General features: G+C 41.5%; 1 protein-coding gene across 1 annotated transcript; it reads right to left on the bottom strand.

Moving 5' to 3' along the window:
• Positions 1 to 150: 150 nt before the first annotated feature.
• On the bottom strand, positions 151 to 11,004 carry ifih1 (interferon induced with helicase C domain 1). The gene is made up of 16 exons (XM_072397104.1): positions 10,445 to 11,004; positions 9,906 to 10,074; positions 9,489 to 9,620; positions 8,977 to 9,027; positions 6,241 to 6,470; positions 5,397 to 5,607; positions 3,953 to 4,170; positions 3,610 to 3,705; positions 3,354 to 3,477; positions 2,850 to 3,065; positions 2,151 to 2,407; positions 1,910 to 2,059; positions 1,165 to 1,326; positions 880 to 1,073; positions 688 to 781; positions 151 to 360 (listed from the first exon to the last, which is right to left on the bottom strand). Exons 1-16 carry the CDS (start codon positions 10,877 to 10,879, stop codon positions 163 to 165), a joined length of 2,937 nt encoding a protein of 978 aa, XP_072253205.1. The 5' UTR covers positions 10,880 to 11,004; the 3' UTR covers positions 151 to 162.
• Between the last annotated feature and the right edge of the window lie 347 nt (positions 11,005 to 11,351).

Here is an 11,351-nt window from a genome sequence, read left to right as displayed (position 1 = left end):
TACTTGTGATGGACACACAATTAAACCAGTCACCATAAACAATCTCACAATTTAGCAGGGAAAGGAGGAATTTCATTAAACAGTGCATGGGGTTAAAAATCACAAAAATGATTAAGGATGAAAAAGTTACAATAGAAATCAGTGCATTCGTGTTTTATCGTGTTACACTGTTTCCTCCTCATCTGTGCTCTGTGCCATCAGGCCGGCATATTCAATGTAGTTGAAGGCAGGAAACCTGACGGGGAGGTCACTCCACTTGGTGCAATTGCTCAGCTTTTTCCCATTTATGTTCACCACAAAGTTTTTCACATGGAGACAGGGGCATTCAATCCCACGGTACATCATCATCGAACCCCATTGCTGCAACAAAACATGGAGGTTAACACGCAACATAAAATATCTGGTGCACAAAGCTTCAGTTCAGGTTCATCAATAAACCAATCAGTGACTACCATGTAGAGTTAATAAAGAGCTAATTCACACCATCTTGTGCCCTCGTGTGACTTTGAGGAGCTAAAATCTTAACCAGTGGCGGTAACAGAACATTTTTCTACAGGCGTGGCTGGGATGAGACCTCATCTCATATAATGTTTTCTCTCTTAAAACAATTCTTTTAAGATTCACAGAAGATCTGATCTGTCACTTCCTCTTTTGAGGAAGGACCAGAAACTCTCGAAACACATTTACCTGGCCACACTCCTTGCAGGCTATGGTGCCATTGGTCTCATAATCCAGAAGTCGCTCCTGCAGCGCAGTGTTTTCCCTCTGAATGAGAAGTTTACTGTGCAAAACACAGTCTAATTAATACGTTATCAGAGCACATACACCGACAACAACAAGCATACAGACATAGAGTCAGTTCTGAATTGCGTTTCATACCTAAACTCTGGGGTAACATTGACTCTATGCATATTTTCAATGATTTGGACGTCTTCGCCGGTGCAGACTTGTCTGCTGCAGTATCGACAGCTAAACTTCACAGCAGACGGACTCTCGATCTTCATGGCCTTCTGATTCTGCTTTGTCTGTCTCACCTTTTCCTCCATTATAGCCTGAAGCTGAAACTCTGTGATCTGATGAAAGTAAAAAAAAAAAAAAAAAATCTTACAACAATATGAGCTTCAGATGGAAAGACAAAAAAAATAATTCCATTTACTTATGTACCTGTTTGTCATAGTCTGCTTGATTTAAGGCTTTGATTTTCTTAATGGCTTTGTCCATCATGTCCTCACGGTATTCATTGACACACTCCTTCTCAGCCACTCCAGAGTTCTTGACATCAACCACGGTGTAAGTGCTGTCCTCAGCTCTTCCTCTGCCTTGAGACTGAAAAATGTTATGGCTGCGTTAAAGACAAAGTAAACGACCACTTCCTGCCACTGCCACGAGGCACTCTAAATGGACAGCGCTCGCATCTGTGGCACTGTCAGTGAACCTGTAAGTGAGTCAGAGGTCTGATGCTAAGCAAGATGTTTGCTTGAGAATGAAAAGAAGAAAAGAATGGCCTTGTATAATTTACTGGCCTTTACACAACTGCGCTTTCAGCAGTTGCTGCTCTGAAAACTAGGGACTGAAAATGTATGCCATTTGTTGGTTTTCAAAGTTAGGCCATTTTCTTTATGAATTGGCATTATATGAATACAACGTGCATGATTTAGAAACTTGGATAAATTAGCTTTATGCAAATAGGGTACATTGTGGTGCTGATAGGTATAAGAAGAGAAACGAGGCGTTTTATACAATTCAAGAACAGACTTTTACTGAGGGAGAATGGAATTCTTTGATGTTGATATTGGGCTTTGCAACTCTGTCTACAGGCCAAGCATACTGAGCAGAAGGGGGGGAGCACAACATCACATCTAAATCTGTAGACAAAGAATTAATGGTCGCCACGGTTCAAGTCACTGACCTGAATCATAGCGATCTCGTTGGTCACAAGGCCATATCGGATAACAAAATTGCAGGCTGGTATGTCCAAACCCTCCTCTGCCACCGTGGTAGCAATCAGCAGGTTCACTTCACCGGTGCCAAATTTTTTCAACACATCCCTTTGCTCTGCCTGATGAGAAGAATTTTCAGATGCAATGTACACATGAAGTGCTCAGGATATTAGAGACAAACATAGGGTAGCCTGTGCAGCGTGGACTCACGGCAGTCATGGGTTTAACATCACTCTGGTCTCCTCCTCCAATCACATACGAAGGTTTCACTCCAATGTCAGCGAATTTGGGGTTTTCCTGAATCCACTGACTGAGAGTGATGGCACTGTGACGTGTTTTGGTGAAAATGATCCCTCTGGCCTCTTTCCTGCTGCTGAACTCCCACAGGATTTTTGTTCTCAGTTTTGACAGGCTGTCGTTTTCATACTCTGGAATCTTTGCAAGCCTCTCCAGCTCTGCCTTGCTTTCTGCAGGATATAGATTTAAAAAAACCGAGGGAGATCTTCCCATTAGCAAGTTCACAACTGCAGCCACATGCAGGTTCGCTAAGTTTAGAAGAAGGACTAGAAAATGGGGCGAAAGGGGTCATTAAAATCCATCTACCTGCAATTCCAGAGCACACTATTGTAAATAATCCATTAAAACTCACTATGCTTGGCTGAGTGAGGTTACTGCAGTACCTTGTTTTTTGTTGTCAAATATAATTTTAAAGCAGTTACACTAATAATAGGGAGATTTCAGGAGCTGGATTATATTCCTCCGCTTTTCCCGCCTTTATGCTATGCTCTTAGCAAAGAGAAAGCATTCATCTTTACATTTTATATTTGGAAAAGCTAATAATTGTATTTACAAAAATGTCAAGTCTATTGCCTTAGAATAGTAAAGGACAAATCCCAAGAATGACAATACCTTTAAACAACTTGAAGAGGAATCTCTCAGTTTCTGTTATTTGTATCCTCTCCTCATCGTCGGGGGCAGTTTTTTTCTTCATTTGCTCCTCGTGGTATTTGCTCAGGTAACTGAGAGCATCGCGCATGCGAATGGTGTTGCTAAGAACCAGGCCCTCGTTGTACCTGCGAAGGTAATCTGCACAAACTCGCATGGTCTGATCTTCGTCTTTAGCAGCTGAGGAATGGAGACGAACTCTTTTTAGGCCCAACGGTTAGTGCGTCTTACAAGGTTAATGAAAAAAAAACTGAGAGGGTAGTATTCTGTAAAACAAAATGCATCAAAATAACTCTTCTATAAGACAACAAATATACTGGAGAACACTTTGTTTCCTTGGAGAAGTGTTTTTCCTCAGCATCTTACATCCCTCATCCGGCTCTTTCTCTTTTCCATCTTTAATCTAAAATTCCCCAAAACGCTGTGACAATTAATATTGCTGAAGTTGAGCAGAAAATCTGTGCTCACCCTGTCGCTCTTTCTGAACAGCCCACTGTTCGTAATTCTGAGAGCCCATGTCACAGGTGGGGCTCAGCTTGGCGTGATCCTGAATGGCGTTCATGATTCTCTTGATTACCTCACCAAAGGGATCCTGAAAAGGATCAACATTTAGTTGTTCACACAGCACTGTATTAAAAAAATAAATAGACATCTCAACTTAATATGGATTTGGAGTCGAGTTGATTAACTAAGAACATAACAATTTCCTTTGAAACATATGTACCTGTTTTCTATCTTCCACAGTCAGAACTGTTTTCTTTATGGCCCTTTTGAAATCCCCAAGGCTCATGATTTTGGAAGCATCCAAGTTTGCGCAAATCTACAAAAGAAATCCACATGTTTGGGCTGTTAAAAGTAAGGCGGACTATTGCATTATTACCCACTTTCTATAAATCCACCACAGAGTTAAAACCACGTGGCTGTTATTTAATATATCAATAAAATACATTACAGGCCATAGCCTTTGACATATTGGATTTCATTAGCTAATATTTTCTGACATAGGCTATGGTGTCCTGACATTTGTGCCTATATGAGTGCGGGCAAAGCTTAAGAACGGTATTTACACGCAGTATGTGCTCCTCTGCTTTCTGCATTTTTGTGGCTCTCCCAACGCCTGGCGAGGCAGTCAGGCCCAGAATCTGAGGGAGGGGCACAGTCTTCTTCTGCTCCTTTTTGAGCCTTTTGTTCTTGTGCTTCTGCTTCAGGTATCGCATCATTATGTGATTATAGACTCCTCCTTTCTGCGTATGGTGACACTCATCTATGACGATCAGTGACAGATCTGAAAGAAAAGATAACACACGAAAAATGAACATACAATAAAATTCATTTCATGGATGCTGCGTGATTGTTGCTTGCTTTTAATAAAACGATAACATCTATCTTATCTCGTTTCTTTCACGACTCAGAAAGGCTACACATTTCTTAACAAAGCTCTGCCATTTTTACCTTTTTTGCTCATATTTCTTAAATAAAATAAGGGGATTTCCCTCACAGATTACAGCAGCTCTCAGTGAGACAAAACCCTCCCACACAAACCAGCACTGTTGTAGGAACATTTGACACAGCAGTTCAAACCACACAATAACATCTATCGGACAGGCGTCTGCGACAAAACTAACTCCAGATGACTTGTGTTTGTGGAAGCAAGGTGAATCACAATTAATAAAGTTTAACCGGTGTGATTCAAATTTGTCCCTGGGGAGAAGGAGAATGTCGAGTGGCAGCTTGATGGATTGCTGATGATAGAAACTCTCATGTGAATTTGATCAGCCACACACTGATGGCTTGAACAGACGTGTGGCCTGGAAACCAGGAGAGAGAGAGAGAGAGAGAGAGAAAAAAAAGTACATGCTTTCAGGCGTTTCGACAAACAGCATATGTTCCTCCGAGGTGGCTATTCCACCTTGGACTGGTGAATGCCAACAGGAGTGAACAGCAGAGTCGGAAGACTTTGACAAGATCGTGTCGGGGGAAATGCTGCTCTGAGTCCTCTGGGTGGCTTTCTATTCCAGAATGTGTCAATGTCTGCAGTTAAGTCCAGGACAGATTTTATCTAAAGGTTTGAAAAAAAAAGAAAGAAGAAAAAAAAAACCTCGAAAGATCTGGACCGAATGACGAAGATGATAGAAAATATCAATGTAGATAACATAAAATGACAGAAATCTTAAACAGTATAAGCTATATGTTGTTTTTAAGTGGGTTAAAAATAATCTGTCCCTCCAACATGAATATATTATGGAGTGTTTCAATGTCGGAATTTGCTCTCGTGAACTGGGTGGAGTAAATTGAAGGTTATTGCATTCCAGTGAAACTTGGTCTAAATGCTTGTTGGAAAAAAAACAACTTCCACCTCTTAGCGAATTTTGATCCTTTTTTTTTCCTTTCCTTTGGAGATTACAGTTGTACCGACTGTTCACTGGGTAGTGTGGGAGACTAATCCTACTGCAGTCCCAGAAAGCTGTGAAACTGATGAATTTTTCAGAAAATCACGTTGTGAAATCATACCGCTCAAGTGCACCCCTTCGTCCTCTCCATCGTTAGCCCTTTCCAAGTAGTTTTCCAGAATCTGGGCCGTACAAATGATGATGTCATTTTTCTGCACAATCTTGGCAAAGGAGATCTTGAGTTGCGAGTCTCCGCTGACTTTCCCCACTTTATATGTGTGCCTCAGAAAGGGCAAGAACTCTTTGGTGTAATGCTGCTCAACAAGAGGAATCTGCAGGGCACAAGAACACGTAACACTTTCATGATTATTTAAAACTGGCAGAAAAAAGAGGCAGAGCTGTTTCTGTTCCTACACAGCTCCTGATGATTTAAAGGCTTGTTTGTTTGGCACTATGTTAACACCCACCACAGCTAAATATCGTCAGGATATATGTTGTCTTTATTCACTTTTGCTGAAGGCAGGGAGTGTAAAATGAGTTGTGTAATGGTGGACAGGATTTCTTGCTCACTGTTTACAAAGGAATATACACCCCTTTCTGCCCAGACACAACTAACTATGTTATTGTTCTGTTCTTTTCAGGGATGGAAAAGTGCCCCTCTGTTGTGGCTTACAGTCGCATAGGATCTCTACTTAACACGCTCTTTCTAAAAAAACAAGTGCATACTTTTAAAGCTACAAAACCAAAAAGGAGTTTTCTCTTCCAGTTTGAAGCAGATCTGACTTATCCAAGAAGCAAGGAGTGCAAGAAAATATCTGAAATGTATGACATGGAACTTTGTGGTTGGGCTGACCCACATGTGCAAATTAACTGGGTGTTTTCCTTGGAACTGAAATGGTCAGGAATGGGTTAGCATAATAGTAAAAAGCCCTTAAGTCAGATACACGAGACTCGTATTGTCGTACCTTATTCACCAGGACAACCACCTTTCCTGATTTTCCCTCCGCCCTCCTGCTGTCCAGGTGTTTCTCTGTAATATATACAGCTACTCTGGTTTTACCACTTCCTGTTGGGAGGCATATGATGATGTTTTGCCCCTCTAAGGCAGGTCTGGCGACTTCCATCTGATAATCCCAAAGAACAATTTTCTTTTCTTCTGGGCCTCTGGCTGGTGCCGCTGCTAAGTCACTTCCATCTGCAATACAGAGCAGCGATTCAGACGAAACTTCTGTTTATGTCAGCAAGCCACAATTACACACTCTTCCTGCAAGAAGACTGTTTGACATAGTTTGTGGTTTTGATATTTTAGTGAACTGTCTTCTTGAGGCTGCTATTAAAAGGAGCACATATAGTGCACAAATTAAATGTATATAGGTATGTAGGATCTCTAGTTAAAACACGTTTTCTTTGTCAGGCTGCTGATTTCAATCCTCAGCAACACTGAAATATGTCTTCTCTGCACTGCATATCAAGCTGCTGAAAGTTCTCTTTCGAGCCATATTTGCTTTGTAGAAATCATACTTGAACAATGGACTGAAAGGGGACCAGTATATGTACCAGATATTAATGTTCAAATCCAAAGAAGTAAATTGTATAAATGTAAACTGAAAGTCAAAAAAACATTGGCAAAAACACACAAACAGCAGGAGCCGCGTCCTCCTTTGCAAGCTTACTTGTGCATGCGTTTATACACGATTTAGTGTGTCATTGCATGTCACTTCAGTAATATTTTCCTTGTGTCTTCTAAGTAGTGGAACATTGTCTCCTTTTCTTCTCCTTTTAATGAAGCAGACTTCATGTGATCTACTTTAGTCAGATTTGAAGTTGCTGGCAGGCAGTGACTAATCCACTCTGTCTAGGCTGAGGGATAATTCACTACAGAGGCACAACGCAAAATGCGTGTGTACCCGCCTCCCTGCGACCCTCTCCTCTCCTAGTTCCACATTTCCCCTCAGTTATTAGTTCAAAACCTCAGGCATTTAAAAAAAAAAAAATTTTCTATGCAGACAGCTTTTAATTTTCCTCAGAGTTTATATGCCAGAGGTGAAACTACTGTAACCAACTAAGTAAACACAAGCATGTACTGATGGAGAGATAGAGCTTTAACAATCATAAGAAAAGTGGTCTGTGAGGCCCCATCAGCTTTTACCAGCAGTTTCCAGACACTAGAATAATTGGGGCGGCAAACAGTCAGCGCTTTTTTTTAATAGTTCTCCAATAAGAACTGAAGTCAGTTCATATGCAGATCCTTCTACACATGCCTCACCTCGCGGCTGGTGGAGCAACCTTGCATAGAGAAGCTTATTATTGAGCTACGACAGAGATGGAAGTTTTACCAAAGGTAAAACAATATTTGAATTGGTGGAAACGTTTTGAATAAGCACATTCAAACGTGGGAATCTGTGCGAATCCTTCGACAGCATTGTTCTATGATTTCATTATCCACTCAGGAGAGGACATGTCTGATTAAAAAGCCATTAAGCTTGTGGCGAAGAAGGCCTGAGCCTTGGCTCTGTGGTTGGACAATCGAGTCGTTCTTGGTGCAGATTTGTTTGGTCAACATGCACACATTTGAGTTCATCTAATCAAAAAATGTTCACATTCTAACGTCAGAATATGTTTAAACAAAATGTTTTCATTCTGTCAAATATTCTGATATGCAGTCACAAAACCTACAGTCCTGCTCTAACTCCATGGTTTAGGGCTTTAATACAGCTGAGATTCATTATATATATTTAAAAAACTACAAAACTCTTCCAGCGCTTCCTCATTTTGGAATAGTTATTTGTTCCACCCCATTAGGTGACTAGAATATTCTTTTGTGAACTTTTATGTAATTAAATGCACCTTACATGAGCAAAATGCAATCAGAGGCCATAACGATGGAGTACCTTTTGAAATAATAAAATTGTGTTTTATACGATGGATTTTCCTGTGTGTGTTAATGTTATCTGGGCTTCAGCTTGGGCATTAGGTGTCACATTGGAGTAATTAGGGATAATTCTGGGCCCTGTAATGGTTGGGTAGAAGGTTGATCGCTAAAGCGACGAGGAGTGTGGCGAGTATGACACTAAAAAAAATCTAATCTGATGAGGAAATGAACGTGTATAAAAGAGTAAATCTTTTGATAAACAGACATTTGCCTTGCAAGGACACTGGTCGGATCTCAGCACAAGTGAAATGACAGACGCATGGGAGTAAGATCCCTGCCTCTGCACTTCATGTTCCTCTTCCAATAGAGAGTGTTCCTCTGAAAACTGATATCTGAAATCAGTTCCTGAGTGTTATGGCTTCGAAAGAAATTCCACAACAGTAAAAGTCCAGAGGTGTGGTGGAAGGCAGCACTTCTCGGCTACCTGAGTGAAAATACTCCACTGCAATTTGCCAATATGGAGTCAGCATGTGGTTTTCATTTGAGGCCCCACATTATTCAGTCACTGGTTCTTTATGGTTCACACATGGAAATTATTCATCGGGGAAGAGCGGCCAGGATGGAAAAAAATGTTCCACCTAGTCTAATTCTGCCTTTAGGATACAAAAGGGGTAACTACAGCTCTAACAAACATTTGTGTTTTTGAGGCATGAACTTTCTTGGATTTTGCATGTGCTCCACTGTGGCAGAACCAAACTGCCCTACTTAAATGACTAACATACTTTAAATGATGACATCAGCAGGGTGAGTAAGGGTGAATGAGTCCCACCTGGCTGCGAGGGTCCCATGCTGTGTGACGGGTCAGGACTTGCATACAGATCTGAAAAGATATCAAATTCTTTATTAAAACATACACACGAAAGGCAAACTTTATAGCCTTGCTCACAGTGGAGGGAGCAGCTGAAAGATTTGGCTCATCTTCACGATTAAAAAAGAAACATCATTCAATAAAAAAAACAAGAACCTCTCAGAATGCAAAACCACAAAGCTCTAGTTCTACTCTTTCCCCCTAAAAGAATAGAACTACTAAACCCTTCAGTACAGAAACAACTATCCACAAAACTCAACAAAAACACAGATGTTGTTTAATTTTCCTGTTTCGTGAAATCTTTGTGTTTTCCGGGTTCTCGGAAATGTCACCTTTCCCCTTCCACCTGCTTTTGACCCAGTTAGCACAATGAACAATGAGCACCCCTCCCCCCTCCCACTGCCGGTATCACGTCAGCATTAACACGTTGGTATATTTGTCAGTGAGCATTGAACAGAAGTGCTCTGTAGGACCTGTGGATTCCTCCTGAGGCTCCTCTGTGACACTGATCACCATAGACTCTGGGCTCTCAGCAGCCGCTGGAGTCTCCTCCGCTGCGGCATCACTTCCTGTAGGTTCATCTTTCGATGAAGGCTGTTTCCCATCTGATTACATGAGTAAATAAAGAAAAAGAAAGAAAAAAACATCTTTGGAATTGAAGAATTGTGAATTACAGTAAACTGATAAGACAAGCTTCTCGGTGTTATTTTGAATTGCTATTAATAATAATGACTTCTAATGAAGCTGGATTAAAGTTACTGTAAGCCAGCTTTTATCACTTATGCGCAAAGGCTTTCTTTGCACAACCTGTCTTTACATCACCGACACATCTCTGGTCTTTACTGGAATGGGTGTGTCTGTTTCGATTGCGGCAGAAACCGCACACACACCCTGCTTCTCGTCAGGTGATCCTCCAGTCAGCTCGTAAAGGAACCTGTGCTCAGTGAGCCGCAGAATTTCCAGGAACTGCGAAAACCATCCTGGCCGACACCTCACTATCCTGCTCAGAAGTTCAGCGGCTCCGCTTCCGTTTCCTTTGTTTTTCGTTTCGGCTAAAATCTAAAAATGAAACAAAACAAAACAAAAAACGTCATCACGTTAACTGGAGTCGATCAGGCAGAGGTGGGTCTCAACTGCGTTCGGACTATACGCGCATCTGGTCTGCCATCTTGTGGCGCAAGTGTCCCTGCAGTGAAATTTGGATTTGTTATTTAAAAAGTTTAATAGGAAAGGCTACATCGCATGACGTTAACAGAAACAACACCCGCTTCCTTACCAGGCACTCGCATGACACGTTTGAGCGCACGCTGCAACACCATGAGGCTTGTAATTGTAGTCATAACCGATTTGCTCCTGTACAACATGACATAACTGATCACCAGTAGATCTGACAGCCCACCCTCACGTTTGTGTAGCTTGAGCCACTTACTTGCTCCCTGTCCTTAAGGGTGAGGAGCTTCTGAGAGAAGCAGTGGTTACACACTTCTTCTGTCTTCATGTCCACAAGACTGGGGGCCAGCAACTGGATCAGCTGGATACAGTAGTCATTCTCGGCTTCGTCTTCAGGGTTTGGGGGATTTAACTCCAAATAGTCCGCTGCCAATCCACTGCCTGCTTGTAACAAGGCATCGACGAAGGCCCTGAACCAGCCGTCAGTATGTGGCTTTTCAACGACTGCGCTGATGAGGACATTCGCAGCCAAAACGTTGCCGTCGGTTCTCGCCTTTTGTTTGATCCGCTCCTTTCGTGTGGGTTCGACAAAAAATAAATAGTCAACAACCTGCTCCACCGTAATAATCTCCTGCAGCCGAGGCCTTAATTCCTCAATGAGCCGCTCGTGTATGTCATCTTCATTGGCTGCCATTGGGACTCATTGAATTGCTGATAAAAGCAAACAGTGTCTGTTGTCCTGGAGTTAAAAGCCAAACTCGAAATGACGAGTCACTGCCATCAGGGAAGTCCCTGCACAGGAAAGTGAAACTCTTCGTTTCTTCCAAAACGAACCATGACTTACTGTGGCCACGAGATGTCACTACTTGCACACAGTGGTTCTTTTAACCACAGCCTGCTGCACAAGCGCTTCCATGTAATGACTGACACGGCTGCTCTTATTTAGATGCATTTATCTGTTTTTAAGAACACTTGCTTGATAATACATATAGACTATGATTAGAGCATTATATAAGGTAATCATATAGACGATAATAGAGAGTAATATTATGTACAACGACCATTTGTACATATTTATTTATTTCAACACAATCCTTTTATATTTATATGTAAAAGTTGGAACTTTCAGTGTCCAAATAATTCCCAGACTGTATTTCAACAGACAT

The sequence above is a fragment of the Leuresthes tenuis genome, unplaced genomic scaffold, assembly GCF_036924035.1.
Source record: "Leuresthes tenuis unplaced genomic scaffold, fLeuTen1.0.hap1 SCAF_12, whole genome shotgun sequence".
Taxonomy (NCBI): Eukaryota; Metazoa; Chordata; class Actinopteri; order Atheriniformes; family Atherinopsidae; genus Leuresthes; species Leuresthes tenuis.
This window is presented reverse-complemented; position numbering and strand designations above follow the sequence as displayed.